The sequence below is a fragment of the Tamandua tetradactyla genome, chromosome 18 (assembly GCF_023851605.1).
Source record: "Tamandua tetradactyla isolate mTamTet1 chromosome 18, mTamTet1.pri, whole genome shotgun sequence".
Lineage (NCBI taxonomy): Eukaryota > Metazoa > Chordata > Mammalia > Pilosa > Myrmecophagidae > Tamandua > Tamandua tetradactyla.
The window spans coordinates 59,514,001-59,531,853 of record NC_135344.1 but is presented as its reverse complement, the minus strand read 5'-3'; the positions used below and the strand labels follow the sequence as shown (position 1 = coordinate 59,531,853).

Sequence of the window (17,853 nt, the reverse complement as noted above, 5' to 3'; positions counted from 1 at the left end):
TTTTTTTATATAGAATTTTTGTATAGTAACTAAGTTTGTATTTATTTAAAATGTCCATCATAGGCAAATTCATAGAGACAAAATTGATTAGTGGTTTCCTGGGGCTGGGGTTCAGAGTGGGCAGTGACTGCAAATAGATGCATGATTTCATTTTGGGGTAATGAAAGTGTTCTAAAACTAGATCATTGTAATGGTTGCACACTTCTGTAATTTTACTAAATATCATTAATTGTATACTTAAAATAAGTGAATATTATTGCACATAAATTTTTACCTCAAACGGTTAAAAACTCTATTAAGATAAAAAAAATTATATTTATATGATCATAATAGCTACCTAAATGTTATCTTGAATATCTTCTATGTGCACTATGCTAAACACTTTACATACTTTATATCATTTAATTTACTATAATGTCATGATAACCCTGAGAGTGGTATTACTATGCCCATTTAAGAAATGTGGAAACTGAGTTCAAAGAAGGCAACAGAATATAAGGTGGAAAATGCAGGCTTTACAGAAATGAAAGGACAAACACTGTGTTACCTCACTGATATGAACTAACATGTGAATGAACTTGGAGAACTTCAGTTAAGAACAGAGACCATCAGGAGATAAAACTAAGTAGATAATGGGTAATTGGAGCTGAAGAGATACAGATTGTGCAACAAGACTGATTGTAAAAATGGATAGCACAATACTACCTAACTGTAATACAATAATGTTAGTACACTGAAGGAAGGTGAATGTGAGAATGATAAAGGGAGGCTGGGGGCACAAATGAAATCAGAAGAAAAGATAGATGATAAAGACTGAGATGGTATAATCTAGGAATGCCTACAGTGTACAATGATGGTAACTAAATGTACAAATTAAAAAATGTTTTTGCATAAGGAAGAACAAAGGAATGTCAATATTGCAAGATGTTGAAAATAGATGGTAATTCTTATTTTAAAACTTTGACTTATGTGTGAAACTAAAGCAAAAAAATGTTTATTTGGTACAAAATTTATATTTGAACTACTGCATTTCCTAATATAACTTATGTGAACAGTTTAATTGAATATCACAAGTACATGGAACTTTGAGTAGGGCATGAGGTTTTGTAGATTTGTCCAGAGTGAGGCACTGATAAATCCCAGAGTGATTTGAACAGTGAGTAAAAAAGTATTTGCAAAGTCCCCTTGGGGGAATGGCGAGAAAGGGGGAAAATTTGACTTCCCCATCTGGGGAATTTCTCATATTCTCACAAGCAGTAGGGACAACCAAAGCAATAGGCCAAGGCTTCAGTCTTGGGGTTTGTTCATATGAAAATTATCCCCGCAAAGGATAGGCTAAGCCTACTTAAAATTAGGCCTAAGAGTCACCCCCAGAGAACCTCTTTTGTTGCTCACATGTAGCCTCTCTCTCTCAGCCAACATGATAAGCAAACTCACTGCCCTCCCCCTCTCTACTTGGGGCATGACTCCCAGGGGTGTAAACCTTCCTGGCAGTGTGGGAGAGAAATCCTAGAATGAGCTGGGACTCAGCATCAAGGGATTGAGAAAACCTTCTCAACCAAAAGGGGGAAGAGAGAAATGAGACAAAATAAAGTGTTAATGGACGAGAGATTCCAAACAGAGTTGAGAGGTTATCCTGGAGGTTATTGTTACGCATTATATAGATATCACCTTTTTAGTTAAGGTATATTGGAGAGGCTGGAGGGAAGTGCCTGAAAATGTAGAGCTGTGTTCTAGTAGCCATGTTTCTTGAAGATGATTGTATAGTGATATAGCTTTCGCAATGTGACTATGTGATTGTGAAAACCTTGTGTCTGATGCTCATTTTATCTACGGTATGGACAGATGGGCAAGACATATGGATTAAAAATAAATAATAACGGAAATGTTCTAGTTTGCTAGCTGCTGGAATGCAATATACCAGAAACGGAATGGCTTTTAACAAGGGGAATTTAATAAGTTGCTAGTTTACAGATCTAAGGCCGAGAAAATGTCCCAATTACAACAAGTCTATAGAAATGTCCAATCAAAGGCATCTGGGGAAAGATACCTTGGTTCAAGAAGGCCGATGAAGTTCAGGGTTTCTCTCTCATCTGGAAAGGCACATGGCGAACGCAGTCAGGGCTTCTCTCTCGGCTGGAAGGGCACATTGCAGACACGGCGTCATCTGCTAGCTTACTCTCCTGGCTTCTGGTTTCATGAAGCTCCCCAGGAGGCATTTCCCTTCTTCATCTCCAAAGGTCGCTGGCTGGTGGACTCTCTGCTTCGTGGTGCTGCAGCATTCTCTGCTCTCTCTGAGTCTCTCTCAATCTCCAAAATGTTTCCTCTTTTATAGGACTTCAGAAACTAATCAAGACCCACTCAAATGGGTGGAGACAGATCATCCCCTAATCCAGTTTAACAACCATTCTTAACTAAATCACATCAACCAGGGAGATGATCTCATCACAGTTTCAAATATACAGTATTGAATAGAGATTATTCTACCTTTAAGAAATGGGATTTATATTAAAACATGGCTTTTCTTAGAGGGCATACTTCCTTTCAAACCAGCACAGGAAATAAATGTTAAAATAAATTTAGTAGATTGAAATGCTGTTGATCAATGAAGGGGGTATAGAAAAAAAATAGGGGAAACAATGGCTAAAATATATTGGGTGGATGGAAATACTAGCAGTCAACGAGAGAGAGGGGTAAGGGATATGGTATGTATGAGTTTTTTTCTTTTTTCTTTTTATTTCTTTTTCTGAATTGATGCACATGTTGTAAGAAATGATCATGGTGATGAATATACAACTATTTGATGATATTGTGAATTACTGATTATATACCAAGAATGGAATGATCATATAGTAAGAATGTTCATGTTTGTATGTTGTTATATTAAAAAAAATTTTTTTTAATTAAAAAACAAATGTAGGCTTTAGAGTGAAGCCTGCCTAGGTTTGAATTCCAGTTCTATCACTCACCACTTGTGTGACTTTGGGCACATTAATTAGCTTCTCTGTGCTCAGTGTTCCCATCTGTAAAATTGGGGTGATAATTATAATATCTACCATGTAGAATTATTGTGGGGATTTAATGAGATAACATGTAAAGTCCATAAAACAATGCTTGGTACGTAAGAAGAGCTCTATAATTGTTAGCTGGTAGTACTTCATTATCATCATTCTAATTATTAGGTTAAGCAACACTTCCAAAGTCACAAAACTTTCAGGGTTATAGAGTATATATTTTAATCCCCTGCTCTTAAACACTCCAAGCAACTAAAGATGGAAGCCCTGGGATGCTTCAGCAGGTGATTAGAATTCCTGTACCATTAGTATATGAAAGGCAGAGGTGACTGGCCTGAGGCAAGAGAGAGCTAGAATGGGGAGAGCAGTTACTAGAAGCTCTCCTAATTGATTCAAAGGCCACTGCTCAAAGCTGCTCCATAGTTTTTATTCCATGGCCAGGAACAGAGTCATTCACTTCTCTACAGAGCATCCCATATTATGGACATTCCGTATCAACTCATGAAAGTGAAAGGTTTTAAGATATGAGGTATTTGAGAGAAAGGAAAATAGATGAAATGATTTTAAGTGAGTGTGTTTTATTGGCTGCGCTCCCGGGCAGAGCTCACCGAACCCAAGATGAAGTGAGGTGAGTCTGCGCACGGGCTTTGGCGAGTTCAGTTTTTAAGGGCAGGGGTTAGGTGATGACATGAAAGGTGCGGCATATTAAACAAAGGATTATTATGCTAAATTTAGGGTTGAGCAGCGGGTGGTTAGATGTCCGTGAATAGATGTTTGCTGCGCAAAGACCTTGATTGTAACAGTTCACCTCCCGTTCCCGAGTGACTTCATGATTTCAGCCATAGAGCCCTCCCTTATTCCCCCGACCTAACAGAAAGTTTTCATAATGTTGCTTTTATTAAAATAAAGTAACGTTGAGTGTGGGTGCAAGAAAACATTGTACTTCCTGCCACAATTACACCCATTTAAACAATGTCTGAGCTGCGTGGCTCAGTTGGTATCTGTGTGCTTTTTTTCCTTTATCTTTCTCATTCACCTTGTTTGCGTACACGAAAGTGCATCTAAAAATAAGTATAACTCTGGGAAACATTTCATTTTATTACCCCTTATTTGCTGTGTTCTTTATTTTTTGCCCTTCTCTTGGCACTCTCCTTTCTTGGGAATAACCTGCTCAACTGACTGCAATGTAAATACACTGTGGACCTAGCCATCTTGCTTTATTTTGTCCTCATAAGATCCAAATGTGTTTCTTTGATTATTCCTGGGAGTCTGCTTCTTCGAGACCCCCGGAAGTGAGCTGATCTAAGGGAGACATCTACTTTCCATTTTCACCTGTAGGGGAACTTCAGACATGCAGGCAGCCGTGCCCCGGTGTCTCGGGAAGAGCTGATGACGGTGCTGTCTAGACTGGAAGGTGTGCGCATCCGAGGTCTCTACTTCACAGAGACGCAGCGGCTAACCCTGGGTGAGGTGGGGCTGGAGGAGGCCACTGATACAGGAAGCGGAAGGACAGCACAGCATGTGGAGATGTGTTCCTGCCCCCCTGACTATGCTGGTGATTCATGCCAGGTAGGAAAAATTCCTCTGCCATACAATCCCCCAGGGGACTTCCTTGGCTGGCTTTTCTGGCTGCTGTCCAGCAGGTCTAGATGGTTTAGAACACTTTGTCCATTGTACAAGTTTCTGCTGGGCTCTTTAGCTTACATTTTACCTGACTTTAATACTTCAGTTATTAAATATGGAAAAGAAACCACAAATGTCTCTAAATGCATAGGAACTCAGGTCCTTGCATCTGGTGATGGTAGAAATCAGGACTTTCTGAAAAGTGGAAAGGAGCCCCCTAGTCAGCTTCCCAATACTAGAGCCAGCGATTTCCCAAGGGCACACCAGGGTTCTTATGCCTTTCCCCAGTTCAGGGCCTCCCCTACCCTCCCCCAAAATAGAATTGAATTCTAGAGAATATTCTGGATTCTGCAAGGGGAAACTGTATTCCAGTTTTCTAGCTTTCAGCAGTTCTTTGTTGGATGAAGCTCGGTCTGCCTGACTGTCCTCAGTTGATTAAATTGTGCCATAAAGTGATAATATTTAATATTTCAAGCTTTACATTTGTCCTCTTGCTAAGAAAAGTGAAGAAAAGTACAATGATTAGGATAATTATTGGAAAATAGCAAACATCACTGTGTAGTCCATACACCCAATGTATATAGAATTATCAAATCCCTTCACTTTCTGTCTTGACTCTTTGGCAACAGAAAACCCCAAGATGATCCACACATGAGTTTCTATTTTATTAAACTGCAAATATCTTATCAGCCATAGTTTTCTGGAGTTCCTGTTTGGTAACATGTAGTCCATGAATTGCTTCCATTCTTTCCCCTTCTTTCTCTTTCTCTAGCCTGATTAAAATACATAGCCCAAAGGAAAGTAGGAACCTCTGGATTACACCCTTGTACCCAGGGTATATTCTTTGCTGTGACTCAGCCTGTGATTTACTGCTGCTGTAGCCTAGTGCTGTCTGCAGGGGTGAGGTGGGTGGAAGGTGATGCCTGCCCCGCCTCATGGGAGTTACAAAGCACTGCACTTACCTCCAGGACTGTTAGGTGTTCTCTCATACAGTCTGACTCATGAGTGAAGTTTAAAGGTGGGGCCCCGGCTGCAGACAGCCTCCCTTACCTGAGTCAGGCAGGCCTGGGCACTGAGCAGGAAAGGCAGGTATAAGAGGGAGAGGCAGAGGTTTGTGCGCAGCCAGCAGAGCACCCCAGGACCAGGATGCCCCCTGAAGTGAAGAGATTAGCCCTGAGAACAGGATGGCTGTGGATCTTTGGGGCAGTCCTGGGGCAGTGTCTGGGATACAATATGCAGCAGCAAAGGGTAGCATTACTTCAGCCTCCTGGTCAAAGTCATCTGCAAGCAAGCCATGCAGAATTTAGACCCAGCCAGGTAATGTTCCTTTTAAATTTTGATTTGGGATGGGGAAGGGTTCCTAGCTTTTTGACATTTTCAGTTAGGGTGATTAATGAGTAAAAGGGTGGGTTGGGGGCTGTGACAGCTTCCTCATTGCTTTGACTGGCAGTGTTCAGTATCCTACCTGACAGATTGCTCTCTGAGCTGTTAACCACAAGCTCCATAAACATCAGCCCACCTGGAAATGCCGAGACAGTTAAGAGTTTGGATGCTTGGGGGATGTTAATAGACTGTGAAACTCTGTGCCCTTTAGAGAGTAACACAAGCCTTGGGACAAAAAGAGTCTAATTGCCTATAGTTTTCCAAGCTCTGTTTGAAAGAAAAATGAGACATAAGAATCACTGAAAACCATGCTCAAGAAAAAATGATGAGATGCATTTAGTATAATACTTAACAAGCATGTTTCAATTTGCCAAGCATAAAACATTTATAAGTTCTGTTCTCTTTCTTTAAACTTCTTGGATGTTATACATATAGAGAACTAGTTCCTATGTCATTGAACTAGTCCTGAAACCTAGGGATATGATTTTATCTTCTATGCTACAAAAGTTTGCTGGAAAAGTTATCATGAAAAATTATCACTTAAAAAATCTTAACTACTGGTACACAGGTGGTTCAGTGATAGAATGCTTGCCTTCCATGCAGGGGACCTGGGTTCATGCACCGCCCCCCCCAAAAAAAACTACTTACAACCCCTTTACTGAAATAATATAGTAAGGCACATTCATTTTCATATAGAGAGTAAGTCTTCAATATAATATGAATATGTGACCTGTATATTATATAAAATGTGAGTGTTTGCTTGCATTACAGAGGTGAGAAAATGATTATATTTTGATATCTGACAAATACTCTGAGTCACATGACATTTAACCTTTGCAGAGTACATTTTTCTTTTTTTATTCAAAAGTAGACTAAGATGGCTACTTTTATTTTTAATCAGAAAAGACTGCCCTCCGCCCCCAAGAATGTTTAGCTAAGGCTTTTACTTAGGCATGGTGTCATAAACTAACCAGGTGTCTTTACTTATTTGGATAATTTGTTTGCCAAATATGATTATTTATAAACATGTAATATGTGTATGGTGATAATTATAAGGTACTTGCCACTTATTAGTAGAGAGTGTAGATATAATTGTATCATCATTGGCTGAATTTCATTCAGATGTATCTTTTATAATCCTATTTCTAGCTGCAAAGCATTCCTTGCATATTTTGATTCTCCTTTAGACAAGCCTATTCATTTAACAGATAAAGTAATCTAATTTTTTTTTTTGCAATGTGTTCTTTTGCCTAACTATTTTCTAATGGCTTAAGAGAACACTATATTGGAAATTATGGTCTTGTTGTTGCATATGATTTGTAGTCATTGGGAACTTCAGAAGAAGCTTCTAATAGCGACGGAGTTATTCCACTCTTGGTAGCACCTGTGGCTTCTGCCTCTTGCCCTGTCGGGTTGGCTTCTTGCTCTTTCCCACTTGACCAGGTAGACAGACACCTTTATGGTGGTGGATGACTGAGGCTGTACCATTCATTTCAAGGTTTCCTTTGACTATAGCTGCAAAGTGCCATTTAAAGAGGATCAGCTAAAAGATGATATTTTTCTCTTGAAATAGTAATTTAAAATATAGGGCATGTAGGAGATAGTGAAGGAAATTAGTGACAATATCTCATTTTAGTCTATGCAGTAATTAGCTCTGCTAAAATGAAAAAAATTATAGTTCTCTTTAAAGACAGACATCTAAATAATTTTTAATGGCTAATATAAGAATAAATGCTTTGTTTTTTTTTTAAAGAGGCATTCTTTACTAGAATCCTTTTTTATGTCAATTTGTCGAAAGAAAACTATAATTCTTCTCATCAGTATGAAAAACAATCACTTGTATTACACTGGAAACAGACAACATACAGAAGATAGGAATAACCCAAACAATATTGAACAAAGAAAACAAGACTAGACCTAAGGAACTCCCTCAGGTCAGGTCTTTGTGTGTTGGTATGGAGCAAACGGACAACTTCCTGGGTTAATCTGGGGTGAGAACTGGAGCTTGTGCCTTCCCCCTGCGTTCCCTGTGTCTCACAGACTAGCAAGTGGCAGTGAAATGAAGGGGTTCTGCCAATTCCTTCTTCTTCTCCACCTTCCACCTTGCTCCTTTCACCAACTGCCCCAAACCCATAAGTTGGAGAGGACGTGCTACCCCCAGAGACGTGAGCGTGATGTGATTGGCTAGATGTTTTTTCCTGAGGTCAGTGAGTTCATGTAAAAGGACTAATTTCCTAATCCTCTTTACTCTTTCAGCACTCCACCCTCTCACCTCCAAACAAGTGGTTGTGAAAGGAGAGCAGCCCCACTTCCATCTCCACCTGCACACTACCCCCATCTCTGATGTCCTCACTGAGGCAGCTCACACTCAGGCACAAACATACAGCCCCACCATGGCCTGGAAACAAAACAGAACCTGACAAAATGCATGTGGGCCTGGCTAGTGTTTGGAATTAAAAATCCATACACAGTCTCCCTACCATGCCAGAGATCTGGGTTCGATTCCTGGAGCCTGCCCATGACAAAAAAAAAAAAAAAAAATTCATACATAAGATGAAGGAAAGATTAAAAAAGTGAATGCTTCACGTTCAGAATTATTGCATGTTTGGGATAATAATTGTTTTCTTTCTTTTCTACTGACGAAACACTTTTTTAAAAAATTAGGATTGCAGCCCTGGATACTATCGGGACAACCAAGGCTTATATACAGGACGGTGTGTTCCCTGCAATTGCAATGGACATTCAAATCGATGCCAGGATGTCTCAGGAATATGTATTGTGAGTATATTGATGACTCTTATATTACCTGCCAGAAATCATTTCTCCCCATTCCTGCTAAATTGCCCTGAGGTATCATTGTAGCATCTTCTACAAAACCCTAAATAGAAGTTGCTATGTGAGTGTAAGAGGTTCAGATTAAATTTGTTCACATTTCATTTCTTCTTCCAGAAGAGAACATCTGTCTGAATGATTAAGTTGCATTTCAGCCTCTAAATCTGTTTCATTAATTGATATTAAAAAGTGAATCCTGGGACTTAACTATTGCCAGGATATTATAAAGCAGAGCCATTACCTTAGCCCCAATTTTGTTGGAATGACAGGGGGTTGTAGGAGGGCAGCCTTTGTTGACATCAGATGAGCAGTAACCCAAGGAAGAAACTGAGGGAGAAATGGATGCTAAGAAGGGCTTCAGGCAATATTCAACCAATCAAATATAAACTTATAGTAAAACCAAGACACAGTGAGTTTATGGGGAAAGACAGGTGAGCAGAGGGTGTCAGGAGGAAGGAAAGTACCTCCTCACTTCTAACTTCCTCATAGCTTGATGTCTATAGTTTATCTACTGAAATACAGTTTTTTTTTTTTTTTTTTTTGGAATATGTTAGAAAATTCTCCCACATAAAATCAGATTCCTAGGAAATTTTTCTTTGACATTCTGAAGTAGAATCTTTTCTTATTCTGCTTCCTTTTTCCTTTTGTCAGAGTTCTCCCTGATAGCAGGGCCTCCCTCATTTAAGAGAAGAATAGACAGTTCCAAGACAATGAGAGAGGTTGGTAGCTCCCAGGGATACAGCTCCCCTGGTTATCTTGTGCTCTTCTGGAAATATCTTCTGGCACAGATTTCCTTTGCATTGTGCAACACAGCTGGAGTGTGTTTCAACTCTTGGATCCTAGACTGTATTGAGACAGTTTGGCATGTCCAGGGACTGCTTCCTCAGCAAGATGGGACAGGCCAGGACAGGAAATTGTTGTAAAGAGCCTGATAGAATATTTTGTAGAATTTTAGCCTTATATGTTCAAAAAGAAGAAAAGGCATTGGGAAATGTTTTTTTCAGCTCGTAAATATTCCTACATAATAGTTTATCTTTAATACAGAGTGTTGTGTGCAACAAAGGTAGATGTTCTAATTTAAAATACATTTTAATCTTATCACTGAAGTGTTTATAGATGTCAAGTCCACCCTATAAAAGCTGCCAAAGAAGAAAGGGAATTTTCTTGGTAGCCACTTATCCAGTAAAAGTATCGCTAGTGAGAGTCATCATTCATATGTTTTAATCAAACAGATTTTTTTTTTCCATTTCCTTTCTTCATAGCTCTGTTTTCATTTATCCCTTCTAGAAACTGTCCGTGCAGGAAACCATTTACTGATCATTTGCTATTGTGGCAGGTGCAAAGCTAAGTACTGGGTTTAAAATAAGACTTAATCCCTGCTCTCAAGAAGCTTGCTGTTGAGTGGGAAACATGCATGTATGCTCACACGCATGCTCATACACACACACTTACATATATGTATGCACACACACTTATGCGCATGCATACACATATACCCACGCACATGCATGTGGGTGTGCATCCACATGCATACACTCATGTACACACACATGCTCTGCACATACATTCATGTGCACACACACACATGCACCCCCATGCACACATTGCATGCACAGAGCTCATGAACACACACATACATGCAGAGTGAGACTCAATTATATTGCTCACTGGCCAGTACTAAGAGGTGATACTGCTCTCAAATGTAGCCATAGTGTGATACGCACATGTTCTTCCTCAAAGAACAGTCATGAGGAAACCTAATACCTTCAAATGTCAAATGCTTTGGAGCTTATTCCTATGCAAATTTACTTCCACCTCTAAAGGTTCAAGATAAATTTCTAATATATGGGAGCTTCACACATGTGTAAATCTCCGTGTCATTTTGGGAATAAATTCTGATGTTTGTAAAGAAAAAGAACCTTCCTTGTGAGTAAAGCAATCAGCATGTATTCCCTGGAGAGAGGACAGGAGTATCAGGTGATCGCTGACACAGGTGCCACCAGCTGGAGGGACAGCTGGGATGGGATTTTTCCCTCCTCTCTGCTAGGTCTTGGCCTCTCCCACTTCTCCTTGCCCCACTTTCCCTTCTGATTTCCTCCTCACCCCCAACCCCCATACCTCTTGCCTTCTATGGTCTCTGTCACCTTTCTGTCACTGTAGCCTCCTCTTCCTCTCCATCCTGATGCTTTCTTTCTCTTCCCATCCTCTTTCTTTGGTTTTCTTTCTTTTTATTCCCTGCAACCTGAGTCCATTGTCCCCACTGTCCCCAGAATGACTTATATAAAATTCACAGCTGACCCAGGGTTCCCCTGTTTTAAGTCCTTCTGTGGTGTCTGAGGCCCACGGATGGAAGCCCATGACCTTAGCAGCCTGAGAGGGTCTGCCTGGGCTCCCTGGGCTGCCTGCTTCTCTGGCTGCATCCCACCTTGCCTTGGCTTCACCCTACTCTAATACCAGTTGCTTCACAGTCCCACATGTCACTGGGCCATTTCCAGTTTCTGAGGTTCTGTGCTCACTGTTCCCTGAGCCTGACACACCCTTCCCTCTCTTCTTCCCCCAGCCCATTCCTCTCCTGCTATTCTCTGTATAGGCAGTAGCACCTCTAGGAGGCCTTACTGAGGCGTCAGAAGGGCCAGCTGCCTCTTCTGTTTGCTCCTAGGGGACACTGGACACACTGATCATCATGTGTTCTATACTACATCTCAGTTGTCTATCTGGTCACATCCACCCTTGAGTCAGGACACCAACCCATCATTGCATCCCCCTACCTAGCATAGCTCGGCATACATTTAATGCCTATAAATGGTTGTTGGTAAATGGAAGTAGGAGAGCATGAGCTGTGGTCAGAGTATTAATTCATTCCTGGATGTTCAAAATAAAACAAAAGGAAACTCAACAGTCAGATGCCTAAATTTGTGGGATCGGCAAAGACGACTTCTGAGGTGGCAGTTCTCAACTTGGAGGGAGGGGCCTTTCAGAAATTCTTACAAGACTTTATCAAGCAACACCAGTCCCAGTGTCATTTGGAACACCCCCACCCTTGTAGACAATCAGTGCTCAGAGTGCTTTTAGTAGAATTCAAATGATTCCAGTGCAATTGTTGTTTCTTCATGTTCTAATTTCTTCACCAGTATTTTCAGTCTCAGAACTACATGGACATTGGTTTAATATGTATGTGTCCAGGCACAATTTCTTTATTATGGTCATTTGGAGTTAAAAAGGAAAGAAAACTAAAGTAGAAGAGTAAATGATTACTTCAGAAGAACTGGATGTTTTATGACCGGGTCAGGGCAGCTGAGCTAGGTTCAGGAAAAGGCTGTCAGCAGTGCCCCACCCCCCAGCTCCTGAGCGTGCTGCCCTGTGGGTCTGATGAACACCACCGTGGTCTGTGCACAGCGTCAACTCCTGAAGGGAAAGACCGCACGAGTGGTGGCCATATGTGGGGAAGGATTTGGAACAGGGGTGAACTTTCTGATAAAGATCAGATATTAACATGTGAGGAGCATCCTTCTTCAAAGGCCAGACCAGTTTTCTGAAATCCTTACTAATCCCAATCCATTATAGCACAATTTTAGTATCAGGAAAATATATTTTAATATCTTAGTGGATTATGCAATTCTCAGTTATTCAAGGGTTGATGAGGGATTGATTTGTTTAATCTGAACACAAATGCTGACATTTATGATTGAAAGGCTGTCTTTCTAATTCTGAACAGCACCATGTCTTATTGTGATATAGATGTATATTATTTTCCCCATACTAATTGCAGATTTTTTTAAAGAATTCACATGTATTAACATTTCCTACTCAAGCACCACATCTGCATACAGAAGGAAAATACAGAAGAAAATTTTAAGAATTATACTGATATCAGGCTTTATGATTAACACAAAGTATCTCTTAATTGTCAGATGCTCACGGCAGGGGGAGTTTTCTTGGCTCTCTCTCTCTACATTCAGGTCTTTATTACTAGAATAAAGCCAAGGAAGGTTATATTGGGCTAAAAATTCTACAAAACAAACAAATTCTGCACAATCCACTAGGCTTTATCATAGTTGATTGCTCATTGATAAAGTTACATTATCTCAATGCTCTACTCTAAACAACAGCTTTCATTAGCCACCAACTTTGACTTGAAAAGTAATTGAGTTTACATAAACATACAGTGAAAACTAATTTCTTGCTTCTCTGGAACATTGGAATTAAGCTGAATACTTTTTAAAAATAGTATGCAACTTCCTATTGTTTTAGCAAATTCTTTGTGTTAAAAACGTATTTCCATTTCATTCTTCTTCATTGCATCGTTATATATGAATTGAAAGAAAAGTAAAATTATTTTCATAGAAGCAGTTCTAAGAGGAAGAAGGAAGGGAATCTACATTTGCAAAGGGTCTGTTGCACTTTACTTTTTAAAATTCTCCCAACAGCCTTGGAAAGGGGGTATTGTTATAATTGTACATTTTAATAAAAGACACATAAATAAATCATGCCTCAATAAAACTGATTTCTAAAAAGCAATGAGGCTCAGGGGTACAAGGGTAGTTCAGTGGTAGAATTCTCGCCTGTCATGTGGGAGACCCAGGTTCAATTCCCGGCCCATTCTCTTCCCAAAACAAACAACAAAAATTCAACAGATGATGCTATAATAATGGGATACTCACACAAAAAAGGAATGTAATATGATCCCCGCCATACAACATACAAACAAAAGGTGATGAGGCTCAGAGGTGAAGGAACTTGCTCAAGACTCCATACCTACTAAATGTTAGAGTAGAATTTGAACCCAACTGGTCTCTCTCTATTTTGTAGGTCTCAACCAGTGAATGGCATTTAAACCTTTTTTTTCTAGCACAAACAGTAATTGGAAAGGCAGAAAAAAATATTTCTGTGATAAAATATTCATTTGGTCAATGGAAATTACATCACCATCAGAGTCGGAGGACTTGGTTTGTAATTGTGTGAGAAATGAAGTTGAAAACTAACTCAAAACTGATAGATGTAATATGCTGCTATTAATTGTACTATTTGTTCTGTCCCAAGAATTGTCAGCATAACACTGCTGGGGAACACTGCGAGCGCTGTAAAGAGGGTTACTATGGGAATGCCATCCACGGATCCTGTAGGGTCTGCCCATGTCCTCATACAAACAGGTACTGCCGAAGCTTGAAAATAGTCTATATTGACAGAAAGTAGTTTTGTGGTTGCCTGGGACTGGGGAAATTGGAAGGATGGGGTGGGAATGAGAAGTGACTGCTAGTGGGTTTGGGGTTTCTTTTGGGGTGGTGAAGATGTTCCAAAATTGATTGTAATGATGGTTGCTCAGTTCTGTGAATTTACTAAGAAACATTGACTTGTACATTTTAAGTGGGTGCATTGTATGGTATGTGAATTATATATCAGTGAAGCTCTTAGATTAAAAAAATGAACAAACAAAAACGCAAAAATCAAACAAAAACAGTCTTTCCAAGGTGTAGTCTTCTGGGCTTTTTCTTTTTCTCTTTTCTTTTGCTATTCACTTAATGATTAGTTACTTACTGAGTACCCATCATGGAGCCAGGACTCGACCCTCACTAGATGCTAGGGAAATTGAAGTAAAGAAGATTGGAAAAGTCTCTGATCTCATGGGAGTGATGGTAGTGGGGAGGGGGAGATGATCACACTCAGTAAGCACTTACACAAATAATTAAGAAGCATAATTTCAGATAGAGATGCATGCTATGCAGAAAATTAAAACATATAATGGATGGTGAGTGAGTGGCTTCTTTAGACATGGCAGTTAAGGAAGGTTTTTTGGAGTTGTGGTTCACAGAGGCTTGAATGATGGGCTATAGTAAGGCATCGTAGAATCTTAGGGATGAGGCAAAGAGATGGAAAGCCCCTGTGTTGATGTGTGCATGGAGCAGTAAGAAGGCAGAATGGCTGGAAAAAAAGAGTGAGACCCAGAGTGACATGATCTGAGCCTCATTCCGGCTCCATTGTGCCCGACTATGTAAGTAGAAAGCCATCATTTTCTTTCCATGGTGATCCATGTTCTGTTTTGTTTTGGTATCTTGTAATATTCTTGCTCATCGTTCCATGGTTTCCACGGGGTCCAAGCAAAATATAGCAAGTGACTGAGTGAAGCAATCAGGAAGATACCGATAAGTATCGAGAGTGCCCAGGCTCAGAAGCAAGTGTGTACCACTAAGGCTGATTTATATCAGCCACAGATCAGAGACTTGGCCACATCTTAAAATTATCAGTAGTCACATGCCCAAGCATGGCATTTCTGCATATGTGTGTATATATATATATATATATAAAGTCTGTGTATTTGATACTCTTTAAGCCTGCCCAGTCCTGTGACTTTATTTGTAAAGGGATCTATCATAAACACTTGCCTAGACTTGGTCGAACAGCCGTTAGAGTAGAAAGCAACAAGAGTTCCACAGGTGCGCTTGAGAAAAGCTTGTCATTAACAGTTGTAAAGCGTATTGTTGTCAGCAACCTCCGTCTGCTCAGCTGCCAGGCAGTTGAAGTAACACGGAGCTCTGCTGATTTATAGATAAAACCCTACCTATCTCATCTCATTTTCCTTCTGGCAAAATTAATACTACTGACAAATTTTTAACACTCCCTTTAGAGCCTTAACTCTGTTTCCATCAAATAGGCCAAGAGCGGTTTCCCAAATCAGAGTTCTTTTACCAGTGAAGTGATAAGTGGAGTTATTTCCCCTTCAGACTCAGTGAGTGTAGTGTCCAATGGACAGAAACAATTCATAAGGCAATAGGCCTTTTCATGGTCTCTTTGAAGAAAAAAAAAAGCTCTTCTCAAAATATGCTTCAGTTTAGAGCTAATCGGGGATCAAATTTCATAACTTTCATACTTAAGACAGTCATGAATGATTGTGCCCAGAGAAATTCCAAGGCAAGCAATCACGCCCTGTACCCCAGTCATTTCTGGGGCCCCAAGGACCTGGCTCCACCACCTACTTTTCTTTCCAGAGGCAAAATACCCAATGTAAAAGAACTAGAATAAACAAGGAGAAAGTGTGAAAAAAAAAGAACCAGAACTCTCTGTTCTTTTTCTGCCTAGACTTGTTTTATTCCTTCCTTGTTCTTCCTGGAAAAATGCTTTGGTAATACTCCCTTCCAAAGAATTACTTTGCTCTGTCTAAAGGGAAAGAATGTATTTCTCCAAGCTAAAAAGAAAATAAAATAAATGCCTTCAGGCCTTATTCATCACAAGTTGTCCAAAGTCAGCTGAAATAGTTCATCGTTATCTCTACAGACATCTTGATAGGTACAGTTTTCTTCACACAAAAAAGCCTGACTCTTGGTTTTTATTTTCACTTAATGCAAGTCAGTACTATGTGACAAAAATAATGAGCACGAAGCCTATAGATTTGTGTTTTTATTGGAGTCTTTTTCTGTCTTCCTTCAAGTTTTGCCTCCGGCTGTGTTGTGAATGGGGGGGACGTGAGGTGCTCCTGCAGACCCGGATACACAGGAACTCAGTGCGAAAGGTGGGTGCTCCTCTTACCCCCACCCCACAAGTAGGAGGAGTGGGAGGGACTCTGTGAGCACTGCTGGGGCTCCTGGTCCTGGGTGGGGCTCGCTGACTTGTGGCTCAGAGCTAGGGGAGGGGCCGTGAGTTTTACTGAGGGCTGGTAAAAGATCTCTTGGGAAAAAATATAGGCCTGCTCACCTAATAAATCATTAACTACTTCTCTTTCTTGCTTTATACATGTTTTGGAAATTTGAGGATGAGGCACACCATATCCATATATCCACATAGTCTTATATACCCCTATGCATATGCACCCCCTCCACATCCCTGCATGACAGGGAATCCCTGTCTCCCCTGATCCAACCCACGCCTTGAAGGGCTTGTGTCAGGGCAGCCCAGGGACCACAGAACACGCTAGGCAGAAGGTTAGACATGAGTTTTAATTAGGATTTAGGAACAGAAGAAGATTCTTCCCAGTGGCGGCCAGTTGGGAAATGGAAGTCAGTACTCCACAAATGGGGGAGGGGGAGGGCAAGGGCTCTTAAGTTAAAGACAAGGGTGTGAGAACAGTTTCAGCAGGGTTGCATGACACAGGGTTGTTATCAACAGTGATCAAGGAAAGGAAGTTTCAGTGCCTTGTTTATGATACCATTTATACATTCGTCCCCCACCATGAGGTTTGATGACCTTTAATGTCTGTCCCGGCCATGTTGGTGGCTACTCGAAATGTCGACTCTCAATATGGAGAAGGGCTTGGGCCCTGGGTCTCCACACTACCCCCACCCCATTCCTACACCCCCCTAACCCCCATATATCCCTGTAGACCTCCTACCTATACTCACCCCTACATACCTCTACCCAGCACATACATCTCTACTGCCCTCCACTCCTATCCCCACATATAACCTACGTACTCTTCACCCACATCCCCACATACCTGTCCACACACGTACAACCCTACACACACACACATACACACACCACTATAGATCCCTATACTATATTATGAATATTTTAAGGGTAAAGTCTGTGTCAGTCATTTTTGAATCCCTGGTGTTGCCTAGCATGGGACTGGCCACATAATACGTGTTCAGTGAATATTTGTGAGACAGACTGAATGCTGTGGAAAGGAAAGTGTGTACTTAATTATAATGGACCACAGATCCAAGCTTTAGTTATTCACAAACAAATTTCCATGATTAGTTACTAAGCATGGGGTGCTCTGTTGAGATTGTGAAGGACCGAAAAGATACTTTAAAAACCTACCTGGGAAGATTTGGAAAAGTGTCATCAAAAGGAAGGGTTCTGTAGAAGCTAAAAGAGCCATATGGACCACATGTTTTTAATTGACAATAACTTAATCATAAAATCAATATGCATTTATTATAAAATGATGTAATATTGATGAGCAGAGAACCAAGGCCCACCACATCCCATATAACCCTCTGTACTCTTACCCACACATATACCTAATAATCACTTGACCTACAGAAAACTGCTGTTCAAAACAGAA

At 40.4% G+C, this 17,853-nt stretch overlaps 1 protein-coding gene across 3 annotated transcripts in view; it reads left to right on the top strand.

The window, feature by feature from the left end:
• Positions 1 to 17,853, top strand: part of LAMA3 (laminin subunit alpha 3) — a 318,755-nt gene that overhangs the window by 236,478 nt on the left and 64,424 nt on the right. For 2 of the 3 annotated variants that reach the window (XM_077135789.1, XM_077135788.1), the window contains 4 exons: positions 4,353 to 4,583; positions 8,685 to 8,798; positions 13,893 to 14,002; positions 16,276 to 16,356. In XM_077135789.1, coding sequence (XP_076991904.1) covers positions 4,353 to 4,583; positions 8,685 to 8,798; positions 13,893 to 14,002; positions 16,276 to 16,356 — 536 coding nt within the window. Of the gene's footprint in view, positions 1 to 4,352; positions 4,584 to 5,603; positions 5,955 to 8,684; positions 8,799 to 13,892; positions 14,003 to 16,275; positions 16,357 to 17,853 lie in introns of those variants that run through there. The other variant, XM_077135790.1, reaches the window with a different exon arrangement.